General features: G+C 34.5%; 2 protein-coding genes across 2 annotated transcripts; both read left to right on the top strand.

Moving 5' to 3' along the window:
• Positions 1–220: 220 nt before the first annotated feature.
• On the top strand, positions 221–3,042 carry B0T23DRAFT_324156 (uncharacterized protein; the record flags this gene model as incomplete). The annotated part of the gene is made up of 2 exons (XM_062835397.1): positions 221–290; positions 350–3,042. The coding sequence occupies 2 exons, from the start codon at positions 221–223 to the stop codon at positions 3,040–3,042; spliced, it is 2,763 nt and encodes a 920-aa protein (XP_062689041.1).
• Positions 3,043–5,036: 1,994 nt separating this feature from the next.
• Positions 5,037–5,351, top strand: B0T23DRAFT_325317 (uncharacterized protein; the record flags this gene model as incomplete). The annotated part of the gene is made up of 1 exon (XM_062835501.1): positions 5,037–5,351. A coding segment is annotated over one exon (315 nt), but the record flags the coding sequence as incomplete, so codon positions are not given.
• Positions 5,352–12,873: the final 7,522 nt, after the last annotated feature.

Here is a 12,873-nt window from a genome sequence, read left to right as displayed (position 1 = left end):
CCAAGCAGCTGAGGACCCGCTTCATTTCCTCTTGGCGCTCTTGGCCCCGCAGTCGACACGCCTGGAACCCTGCACCGACCGATAACCAAAAAAACTATCTGATAACGATAGCAAGGTCCCGGTCGCGCGCTCTTCTATGCAGCGACGAAAGAGAGAGTCTTGCAAAGTTTGGAGGTCGTACCAATCAATCACATAGACTTCCGCACGCGCATATTACAACATGGCACCCTCCATGAGGATAAAGGCTCCAAAATTGCCTGACAACCTCCTGAAGGAGCTCGGCGTAGAAGGTGAGCGTGCCTCCGTTCATGCGCCCATACAGCCATTGTCATTCCTGTCTGGCAATCAGGGTTCTCCGACGAAATCCTAACTCTTGCAGAACAATCTCACGGAGGTCGCAAGAATCAATTCCAATCTAGAAAGGATCGACGTAAAGCAGAGAGAACACAGAAAAGGATCCACCGCACCTCGTCTACAAGAAGTTACCATACCGAGCGCGCTACAGCCCCAAAATCACAGAAGAAGGTCGATGCCGCATCGACAAAGGAAGCAAAGGAACCCAAGCCCATCTTGAAGAACGGGAAGAAACGACCATTGGAGGATGAGGATGAAGATGTTGCCCTCGAAGAGAACGATAATGAGGGTTTCGATGACGAGGGCGACATCGATCTTGACGAGGACGAGGACGACGAGCTAGACCTCGACGAAGAAGACGACAAAGACGGCGAAGACGTGGACGACGAAGAGGAAAGTGATATCCCAGCACAAATCATATCGAAGTCGCAGCCAAAAATTTCAAAAACTGTCATGGAACGATTGGCGCAAGACGACAAGGAGATCGCCGACCTCGAAAAGAAGCTCGGCATCAAGGGACGCAAATCGCTTCCCAAGTCCTTCCAGGAGGATGGTCTTCTTGATCTACTAGAAGGCCTCCCTGGCGTAGACGACGAAACAGCCGAGAAAAGGAAGCGGAAGTCTGAAGCGGATGAGTGGCTTGCGGCGAAAAGGAGGAAAGCGGAAGAGGCGAAGAAGACGAAGGATTTCGAACTAGACGAGGAAGAAAATGAAGTCTCCGAACTGGACGAGGAGGACGATGGCTTGGACGATCTCTTAGAGGGATTGAACTCTGACGAAGACAACGACGTTGACCAAGACGAAGACATGGTCGAAGGCGATTCCGATGAAGATGGAGAAGAAGACAGCATCTCGGGCGAGGATAAGGGTGAGTTTGGAGGATTTGACGAGGACGACGACGAGGACGAATCCGACAACGACGAAGAAACGCTACAAAAGCCGCCAGAACGAGTCCGCGAAAACCCATATGTTGCGCCCACAACTGGGCGGACTGTAGTAAAATACGTGCCACCATCGAAGCGACAGGAGGCGGGCTCAGAAGCGGAGTTGGTGGCCCGCATTCGCCGTCAAACACAAGGTCTCATCAACAGGATGACAGAGTCTAATCTTTTATCCATCATTATGGACTTTGAAAGGCTTTACCGCGACAACCCGCGACAACATCTTACGTCGAACATTGTCGATCTCCTACTCATTCAGGTGTGCGAGCCAACGACGCTGCCTGATACGTTGCTCGTGCTTACCGCGGGTTTCGCTACCGGTATCTTCAAGGTGATTGGTATGGACTTTGGCGCACAATTAATCCAAGAAGTGATCGAGCGATTTGATAGGCATTATGAAGAGGCCAAAGAGGCTGCAAAGGAGCGGCCAGACGTACCGAAACAGACATCCAACCTCATCACTTTCCTATCCGAACTCTATAACTTTCAACTCGTGGGCCCTAACTTGCTCTTCGATTTCATTCGAATCCTTTTGGGTGATCTGTCGGAGCTGAACGCGGAACTTTTGCTCAGGATTGTGCGCATCGCTGGCCCAGCCCTCCGACAAGATGACCCCATGTCTGTCAAGGACATTGTTACCCTTATCCGCCCGGCTGTTGCCAAGATCGGAGAGAAGAACCTCAGCGTCAGAACTAAATTCATGATTGAGACCATCAACGACCTGAAAAACAACAAGATGAAGACGGGTCTAGGCGCTTCCGCCGTTCTCACGGAGCACACAACCAAGATGAAGAAGCTTTTGGGCACCTTGAAAACCATCAAGACGGCCGAGCCTTTGCGAATGACCCTTGCCGATATACGCGATGCGGACAAGAAGGGCAAATGGTGGCTTGTAGGCGCTAGCTGGGCAGGCAAAGATAAGGACAGTGACAAGAAGCCATTGACTCAGGACGGTGTCATACAGGATAGCGTTGACTCGGACGACGAAAGCTTTGTCTTGGAGGATGTCGAGGACATGCCTGACCTCGGAGAACTTGCCAGAGAGAACCAGATGAACACGGACGTGCGCCGGTCCATCTTTGTGTCGATAATGTCCGCCACGGACTACGAGGATGCCTACTACCGCATCCTCAAATTGCGCCTGAACAAGGAGCGACAGAGAGAGATTCCATACGTGATCATCCAGTGTGCCGGCGCAGAGCAGGTCTACAACCCATACTACACCTTGGTGGCCAAGAAGCTTTGCGGGGATCGCAAAATCCGGTGGTCGTTCCAAGACGCGCTCTGGAAGCTATTCAGGCGTCTCGGAGAGTCAGTTTTTGGCGATGACGCGGAGGATGAGGAGGATGTAGATGCGATGGACATGCGGCGGCTTGTCAACATTGCAAAACTGTTCGGGGCCATGGTGGCAGGTGGATCGCTAGGGTTGGCAATTCTGAAATGCCTCAATTTGCCTTATCTACAAACCAAGACACGGGCGCTAGTGGAGATCCTGCTGATTACTGTGCTTCTTGAAGCCGGAAAAGGCGGCGACAAGGATCGGGATGAGACGATTACTTCGGTGTTTGTGGCTGTGGAAGGGGTCCCCGAGCTTGCCAGAGGCCTGCAATGGTTCATCAAGAAGGTGGTCCGGAAGTCGGATCTCGCGGGAGGAGCGGCCAACACCAAGCTCGTCAAGGAGGGTTGCAAGACAGCCATGGCGGCCTTGGAGCATGCGCTGCTCGCCGCCGAAGGCTTGGTGGAATAATTTTGCTTTGTTGGATACCTGTATATGGATCGGATATCTTCGGGAATAGCAACATAATGATCAGGGATACAAGTGTGCCGGGGTTCATACAAAAGGCCATTGACGAATATCTTGACAAGTTCATGGAACTAACCCCCCAAGTATTCTCGCTCCGATGTAGTTACCTACTTTGTAGATATTAGCGTTGACGGCGGGACTGGAAAAGTTGGGGGTAGCTTTGGGGAACTTGTTGTCTGGAAGGGCGATTTTGCTACTAGGGATCCAGGGAGCAACCGACTCGAGTCTGCGGGAGCCCGGAAATATAGTGGTCTGTGAATAGCACTCAATGATGTCATTTCGTTTTGCAACGAAGGGACGGGTTTCATGAGGGTCGGGCGGGACTCGAGATTGTAGACATGAAGAGGAGGCAGATGGTTTGGGATGTATTGCCTGCCATGTGTCATGTCGTTCGACAAACAAAAGTCTACCTAACCTCTAAGGAGACGGGTCAGGGACAGGTTAGGGCGTGTTCGGCAACTCAGTAAATAATTTCAGTAAACGTTACTAGCCGGATTTACTGGGCCGTATTCGCAACGATCAGTAACTAATTTACCAGTAAATTACAGTAAAATCCGTTCTAATAAATTTTTTACCCTACAACCCCCATCTAACTAATGAAATATATAGAAATTGCTATATTACTAGAAGCCATTTCTAAACCTCTAAACCTCTGGAAATAGCTTCCAATATTTAATAATCCCCACTTTTCACAACCACACATCTCATCAACGTACACCCCTCAACGCTATACCAATCTATTACAATACAATCTACTACTCTAAAAATTTATCGGTATTAATATTTAATATACTGTTAAATACTAATCCTAATTATTATATTCCTAATAAACCTTCTTATTCTATAGAAGCTACTAATCCTTATAAGTTTATATAAATAACGTAGTCTCTTTATAATTAAAGAACTTTTATATAATTATACGGGTCGGTTCAAAGACTTAATTCGTATAGGACCCCGGACGTTCTATATATTAAATAAATAACTTCGTTACTATACTAAATTATATTTATTGAAATATATAACTACTTAAGAAAAACTATTAATATTCTTATTTATAACTGGGCAAAGTATTACCTTTTAGTTTACCTCCTTCCTATTTAATTATAATTTAAATACTATTAATAAATTAATTAATAAAAGTTATAATTTTAATTACAAACTTTATACTTACTAATATAATAGGGTATTTTATAAAATCCTTAATGTATATATAATCTTAGGGAATTATAAAATAAAATTACCCTATACTAGAATTTTTAATATTATAAAGGGTAACCCGAAATTATTCCCCTACTTTCGTAAGATTCTAAGAGCACTTAATAAATTACACTTTAAAATATAACTTAATAAAATACAGTTCCCCTGGGCGGAGCCAATGTCCAGGGGGAGACAGGGAGACGCCCCTAGAAATTACTTAATATATAATTTAAAAAAAAAAAAAAAAAAAAAAAAACTCAAAACTGAACTGAACAGGTAACCTTTAAAAAAGGTAGTAGTAAGAATAACCACTAAGCTATAGAGCTTTAATAGTTAATTAAATTAATTATCGAGTTTTTTTCCTTATATTATTAACCTTTGAAAAAAAAAGGGGTAATGAAAAAAAGAAAAAAAAAAAAACCCCAAAAAAAAAGAAAAAACTAAAACTCGAAGGCAAAATTTTAAAAAAAAAATTTTTCATTTTTTTCTCTTTTCTAGAATTTTCCATTTTAAACCCTAACCCTAACCCCCCTAGATTTCCAGGGTTGGGACTTAGTCATTTCTGGGACTTGGTCATTTCTGGGATTTGGTTATTTCTGGGACTTGGTCATTTCTGGGACCTTACGGTCGCAACCAAAATCTTCATTTTCGATTTCTTTTGCTTTTTTCTCAACAACCATCGCGTGCACCACAGTGCAACCGGTACCAAAATGACCGCCTTTTCTTTCTCGTCCTTTTGACACCATGTGCATTTCGATGCACGCGACAATGGAGGAGGAATCTCCGTTGCAAAGGAAAAAGTGGCTTTTTCGTTCTGCTATTCAAACCGTGTCCTGCTTGGCGCCAAGTTTTCCTATTTGGGACTGCCAAGACGGGTAATTTTCTGCATTCTGGCCTATTATAGACAGATACGCCGCGCCTTCCTCGCTTGCGTTGGGTGGGCCTATGGACTACGACCTTTGGTGTGGATCTTCCATGTCACCTTTCGGGCCCACGACAACGGCCGGGCAAGCTCTAAAAGCATAGGCGTCTCAATTAAAATAGTTAAATTATAGTATAACTATAAGGGATTTTATTTAACTAATGTACTAATTATATATAATTTTAATAGTTAAGTCCGGTATATATTCTTTAATTAGGAAGGTTCTATTAATAATATAAGGGTTCTAAATAGTACCTTTATACAATAAGGAGCTTATAGATTTCAAATCCTTTAAGGGTGGTATTATTTTGCCGATACTAGGTATAATTATAATAATTGACTATTCGTATTATATTATAATATCTAATACCATTTTAAGGAGAATAAGAAGGTAGGACTCCGCCTTATTAATATAGAAGAATTATATAATCTATATTATAGCTAGTTTCGTATTGTAGTTGAAAAGATAATCGGTCGGTTGAAAGGAATGTTCAAAATCTATTACTATTCGCCCAACTTCGGTATAAATATCCAAATAAAAATTATCTTTACTACTATAGTAGTACTAAATTAATTCGTAAAGTATAATAATACCCTCAATGATTACTATAATATAGTAACAAATGTGAGGGTAAAATTTAATAATATAATTGTAATAAAAAAGGAACTATTTAATATAATTAATTTTACGAATAATTATAATATAAAAAGGAGAATAAACTTTATTAATATAAAGTTAATTGGAGGGACGAAGGGATATATAGCGTAATATTGCAATTGTATCGCTAGAAGTGTGAGAGCACGTAACGGGCGAGGCACTGCTGCAGCGTTGTTGACGTTCAATATAGAATTTACGATTAAAGAGTAAAATAAAAGGTAAGAGTTGTGCGCGCAGTTGGCGGTGGGAGATATGCTCCCCGAACCAGGTCTACTGCGGCCCACTCTTCCTTATCTAATCTACAACCAATCCCAGCTATTGTATCCGACCGTATATTCTAGTATAGTAGTTCTACCACGGTATAACCCGTTTAATTGGGCTATAATATTACCCCCCCCCCTTAAAGAAGATTTTGCCCTTAGAATCTTGAAAAAGGAAAAAATTTAGTTAATATATAGTTCGAACCTATAGTCTTGCGATTGCTTTTTAGGTAGGGGAGGAATACCCTCGGGGTAGCCTATAATATAATTTTAGGGCCCTTAATCCCGCTACTACGTTATTAGACTAATTCTACGAATTGTTCCACTTTATTAGAAAATATTCTACAATAGTTATTTATTAATTTATACTAAAGTTTTCTTTCCTTATTTATATAAGTAATTTAACCTCTTTAACAGTTTGCCCTCTATTTTACCCTCTTTTAGTATATTATTATTATTATAATTATTTAATATTAGGTCCTTTATTTACGCTCCCTTCTAGATTTGGAGTTGCTTTAGCGGACTAGGTTTATCCGGGTTTGTATTATAATAGGCTTTAAATAAATTGGGTGAATTCTTAAAATTTCGGGTAGGATACTACGTAGGGTCAAAGTCCTAACCCTTCTAATTCGCTTAGTAGTATAGCTTTCTGTTTATTAACCGATAAGTTGTAATGCTTTTAACCTTCTATTCTTTTTAGTCGTTAATTAATTCTCCCGCTAGATTTTCGTTTATTTATTTTAGAAATAGGTTATTGGTATACTTTCGGAGGCGGTCGGTATAGTAGACCTTTACTCTGTACTAGGCTAGCGGGAATTTAAATTTATAGGAATAGCCCTTTATTATTTTAATTTTATAAAGAATATAAGTAAGGAGAAAATTGAATTTATTATTTAATCGATTAATTAATTAAAACTTTTTAATAATAAATACTCTATTGCTAATACTAAAATTAGGGTCGCACTAGTATTTATTTACTTAATCCGCCTATTTCGCCTAGGCTTTAACTATAATATTATATACCGATTCCTAAAAGCTATATAGAATCCGTAAGGTTTATTACACTTCCTCGTAGGAGTATCGCTCCTTAGCTAGTATTATAACAATACAACAATTTTGATAAAAAGGTAGGGGTATAGGGAACCTTATAATTACTTTGTAGGGGGATATACTGATATTTTCGTAGTATAAAGAAGTTTAAATAATATTGAGAATAGGGAGTATAATAGATTAATTATTTTAATTATAATTAATAAAAGGGTGTAACTATTAATCGATATATTAATTTATAATTTCCGTTTAGCCCACCGTTTAGGAATAACCGGACGAGGATAATTTCTATTTAATACCGAGGATTTTAGATATTTCGTTGGTAAAGATTAATATGAATTAGGGACCCCTATTATTTACAATTTTTTTAGGATAATTATAGATTCGCTAAGGTCCGTAATAGTAAAGGTAGGCGGCTTATTTAGCGGTAATAATATCTTTATAAAAGATATACTAAAAGGCTTTAGATAATTAATCTACTATAATTATTATATTATTATATCTTCGTTTATCCTTAAATATACTTTTAAAATTAATTATAATATAATACTAAGCGCGGTTAGGAACGCCGAGTAGGTATAATTTTCCGGGCGTTTTATTTTAAGGAACCTTCGATGTTTTATAAATTTAATAATTATTAATAAAGTAGTCGATATTATTGGATATTCTAGCCTACTAATATTATTAGGATATAAGGCAGTGGGTTTTATTCTTACTGGGGTGCCCGGTAATAAATTAAATATGAGTTTTATAAATTAGCGCCCAATGTAAGTCCCCTTTTAGAATTACTAAATAATTTTCTTTTTTTAATAATAATTTATCTTCCCGCAAATTGAATTCTACGTTTCCTCTTTTTATTTTAGTTTAATAGATGGATAGGGAAGGGTCCTTACAATTAGCCTTTAAAAGGGCGTCAATTAAATTTATACTTAATAGTACTAATAATTTTTTATTACTATTTAGGAAATATAATTCGGATATAAAATTATTAATATTATTACTCGATATATCTCCTTTATTTCTAGCGAAGGAATATATTCCTTTTTATTTTTAGTAGAATAATCGGAGGGTATATTAATTTTCTTTTTTATTTTTTATAGTTTAAAAATCCTTTAACTTTTTAAATAGGGCGTTAATAGCCATATTTTCCTTTCTAAATTAATATATAAATTTAAAAATATATTAAGATATTAATTCTACTTATCCGGCCTAACGGGAATTAAGTAGTCTTTTTATAGAAAAATATTCTAAAGTTTAATAGTTAGTAATAATAACGAATAAATATATTCTAATTAATTCTACCCATTATATTACTAATACCTTTACGATAGTAAATAATTCTTTATTGTAGATAATATAATTTAGTTCCGCTGGAAATATAATTTCGGAGAAGAAGGCTATAAAGTATTAATTTTTATCCTTAAATTATAATTAAAATAGGACGCCAGCGTAGATTCTATTTAAAGTATTAATTTCTATTCGTATAAGTTTATTATAAAAGAAGTAAATAAATACCGGTACTTTTAATAATTATTCTTTTAATTTATCGAAAGAAGTTTAATATTCTTTAATTTATTCGAAAGGAATATCCTTCTTTATTAAATAGGTAAGGGGGTAAACTACCCAGCCGAATTCTTTTACGAATTTACAATAAAAATTATAAAAACTAATAAAAGATTGGACTCCCTTTATATTAGTAAATTCCTTCCAATTCCAAACTACGGTAATTTTCTTAGGGTTTACGGATATACCGTCCGTAGAAATAATAAAATTGAGGAATTTTATTAAAGTAATATAAAATTTATATTTTTTAATATTAGTTTAGAATCTAGTATTGTAAAATCGTTCTAATATTTTTTTAATATAAATTTTATATTCTTCTATTATCTCTAAGAAAATTAGAATATTATTAATATAAACGTTATAGAAATTGTTTAGGTACCCTATTAAAACTTTATTAATAAACCGCTAGAACGTCGCTAGTTTATTTATTAAACCGAAGGGTAGAATTTTATATTTATAAATACTATAATAAATACGGAAAATAATTAAATTTTTATTATTTAAGAATATCCGGATCTAGTAGAAGGTTTAACGGATATCGATCTTAGTAAAGATTTTAATTTTAGAGAGACGAGCGATAATTTCTTCGATAAATAATAAAAGGTAACGGTCCTTCTTTAAAAAAGCGTTTAATTTCTAGTAGTCTATATAAAAATAAGGACTTCTATTCGCCTTTAGGGCGAATAGAACTAGCGTAGCCTAGGGGGCCGTATTTAGTTCGATAAATCCTTTATTTAGATTTTCGGTAATATAGTCTTTATAAATTTCTAATTTTTCGAAGGATATTTTATATAATGGGCTATAATTTAAATCTTCTAAACGGGCGCTTTTATTTAAGGGGATATAATAATTGATATCCGGTTATAAATCGGGTAGGGCGTCCGACCTTACTTTACTAAAAATTTTAAAGAAATTATAATAATAATTGGAGACTTCTTTTAGAATTTATTACCTTAATTTTACTTTATTTATCTTTAAATAATCTATATTAGAAATTTACTATTCTTTAATAAATTGATCTAATTTATAGAGGCTAGTTACACCGATATATATTTTCTTAGCTATTTTATAAAAAGGGTTTACGCTTATAAAAATTAAATCGACGGGTCGGTCTTTAGTCTATCCTTAATTGTATTTCAAATAGTATTGGCCGTAGGTATTGCGCAACGGGTATGGATTTTAGGTTAGTTTAGGTTTAATTTTATATAATAGTATTTCCCGGGGGAATTCGTTTAATTCTAATAGTATTTCTTCCGTCTCTTTGAAGAATTACCGGTCTATATAATTAAAGTATTGCTTAATTACATTTAAAAATAGGGATTATAGTAGGTAATATTATAAAATAGAGAGGGGTTATTATAGAAGGGTCGGGTTTAAATATTTAAAATCCGCAGAATATTCTAATTTAATTATCCGAAATTAAATAGCCTTATAATAATCCTAGCCGTTACATCGATATTAATTTTCCTTTTATATTTTAAATTCTCGGGCCTTAGCGTCCTTTTAGAAATTTAAATGTTTAGTAGGTTTTAAATCCTTCTTTTTACCTATTTCGAAGTCGCGGGAGAAATTTAATTTTTAAGAAAAAGGGAATAATAGGCGCGAATAAGCCGAGTTAGTAAAAATATTATTCCAAATTAATTATATATTTCTAATAATTATATTGTATTTTAAATTAGGAAGGATAATAATTTATTAATTAAAAACTTTATAATTTTGAATTTTAATATATCCTTTAAGAATAATTTTAATAGAGTCGGGTTTGGATTTTTTATAGGGAATAATATATCCGGGGCTAAAATCGTTATATATAGGTAGTTTTAATAGTTTTTTTAATTTTTAAGCGAAAGAAAGGTTTATAATAATATAAATGTTAGCTCTAATATTAATAAAAATATTAAGGGTAGTAATAGTAATTCTATTAAGAATTATGCTATATTTAATAAAAAAGGAGGACCTTCTATTAGAATAATTATGAAGATTGAAATTTAAATATTAAATATTATTAATATTAATTATTAATATTCTTTAGGGGGAGTTTTGGCTTAGGGTGATTAGTTTCCTTTAATAGTATTAGTTTCTTTATTTGAAGGAGAAAATTCTTCGTTGGAGGTCGGGGTATCGAATAATTCCTTAATATTAGAGGAATCTTTACTCTAAATAGTATTAGTAATAGAATTTAGGTAGGTGTTGAATTATTTAAATAATTTCTCTTTATAGGGGTATTTGTTATTTATATAGCCCTTCTTATAATAAGAGAAGTAATAACCTTCGCGGTTAAATTCGTATATCTCTTCCGGGGAGGGGTGTTCGAAGGTTTTAATCTTAGCGGCGGAGGGCTTAGGGGTATTTATTTTTTTAGAAGAATCTACAGTGCAATAGAAGCCTTACTTGCCTTTACGCTAGCGGCTCTTTTAAGTATCTATACGGTTACTTTTATTTAAGGAATTAAATAGTAGGATATAGTTATTAAATTGCTTTAACGAATTTAGATAAGTAGATTCAGTTATTTAATAAAAATTTTTAGTAATTTTATAATAAAAGTCGCTTTTTTATTATAGGGACGATGGTACTAGCTAATTAAATACTAAAAAGTATTTTTAAAAGTTTAGAAGTATTTACTATATTTTATTTCTAAATTATTGAATTTTATAAGAGTTTTCTCGTAGGTATTATAATTATAGTATTTATTCTAAAAATACTTTAAGAATTTATTAAAAGTTATTAAATAATTAGGATAGTTAGAATTAAAATAAGGGAGTAGGGTTTAGGCGGCCTTACTAGCTAATTAGTTAGTAATATATTTAAACTTTTAATAATTATTATTAAAATAATCGGTATTAATTTTGAATTTAGTTTTAATTTAATAGAATTAAATATTAAAAATTATTTTATCTTCCTTTATATTATTATAGAATTTGCCGACGCTCTCCTCCTTAGTTAAATGTTTATTATTAGTAAATTAGGTTATAATAGTAATAGCGGGGGTACCGGAGTGAGAGTGGCCGTTGTAATTATTATTAGAGGGAGGACCGTTCTTTAATCTTTTGGAACTACCGGATTTATTAGAATCTTTATTAGAATTATTAGAATTTCTATTACCTAAAATAATCTTACCCGTAGTATTAAAGGCAATTTTTAGAGAAGCTAATAAATATTTATTTTCTTTTTTAAGGTATTAATTCTCTGCGAGCGTTGATTAGAAATTTATATTAAACGTATAGAAGGCTCCGCTAACTGAGGGTGGGTTAGGATCGGTATTAGTAATTTTTCTGGATAAATTTATAGCGATAGAATTAAAATAATTAATCTAATTCTCTAGGGAGTAGAAGTTATTATTAACTTAGTTAAATATTTTAACGAAATTATTAATTTATTCGATAGCGGCTATAAATAAGGTAGTACGAATATATATTTTTAGAAATATAATTTCGGGGGCCGTTTAGATTATAGCAGTAAATTATTTATATATTATAGGACTATTAAAAAATTTGGCTTTAGGGTTAGCCTCTCCTTTGGAAATTATAGGGGAGAAGGGTATAAAAGTAGTATTATTGTAATGTATATAATTAAGAAGGGCGAGAAGTTACTCTTTTAAATTACGAGTAGGAATTTCCTTATTAATAAAATAGTAGGCGTAATAAATAATAGGTTAGATATAGTCGAAATAATATTTATATAATTCTTCGGGGGAGAGATTCAATAAATTGACTTCTTTATTATTATTATTATTAATATCGATAGTATAAGAGGCGGCGCCCTAATAATTGGATTTATAAAAGTCGTTAGGATTAAAGGATTTATACTAAATTTCGGAGGGAAGTAATTTACCGTCCTTGGGCGTATACTTCCTTAGTATATTGGGGTTAAAGTAGATATAGTGTAATTGCGTGGTTTCAGTATTATTACAAGCTATTATAATGAGTGTAATAGTGATTAGTAACCTGGTCGGTAATTAGTTTAATTCTTCTTCGGAGGTCCTTTTGTAAAAAGGCGGGGGGATTTTAATATACTGAGTGTTTGATCGTTAATAAACCCTATTATTAATTTTAGTTATTAATCATTACGTTACTATATTGTAGTTTTTTCTTCTTTAAATTTCTTTTTATTAGGTAGAATATTTA

This window comes from Neurospora hispaniola (assembly GCF_033458365.1).
Source record: "Neurospora hispaniola strain FGSC 10403 chromosome Unknown B0T23scaffold_8, whole genome shotgun sequence".
Classification (NCBI taxonomy): Eukaryota; Fungi; Ascomycota; class Sordariomycetes; order Sordariales; family Sordariaceae; genus Neurospora; species Neurospora hispaniola.
This window is presented reverse-complemented; position numbering and strand designations above follow the sequence as displayed.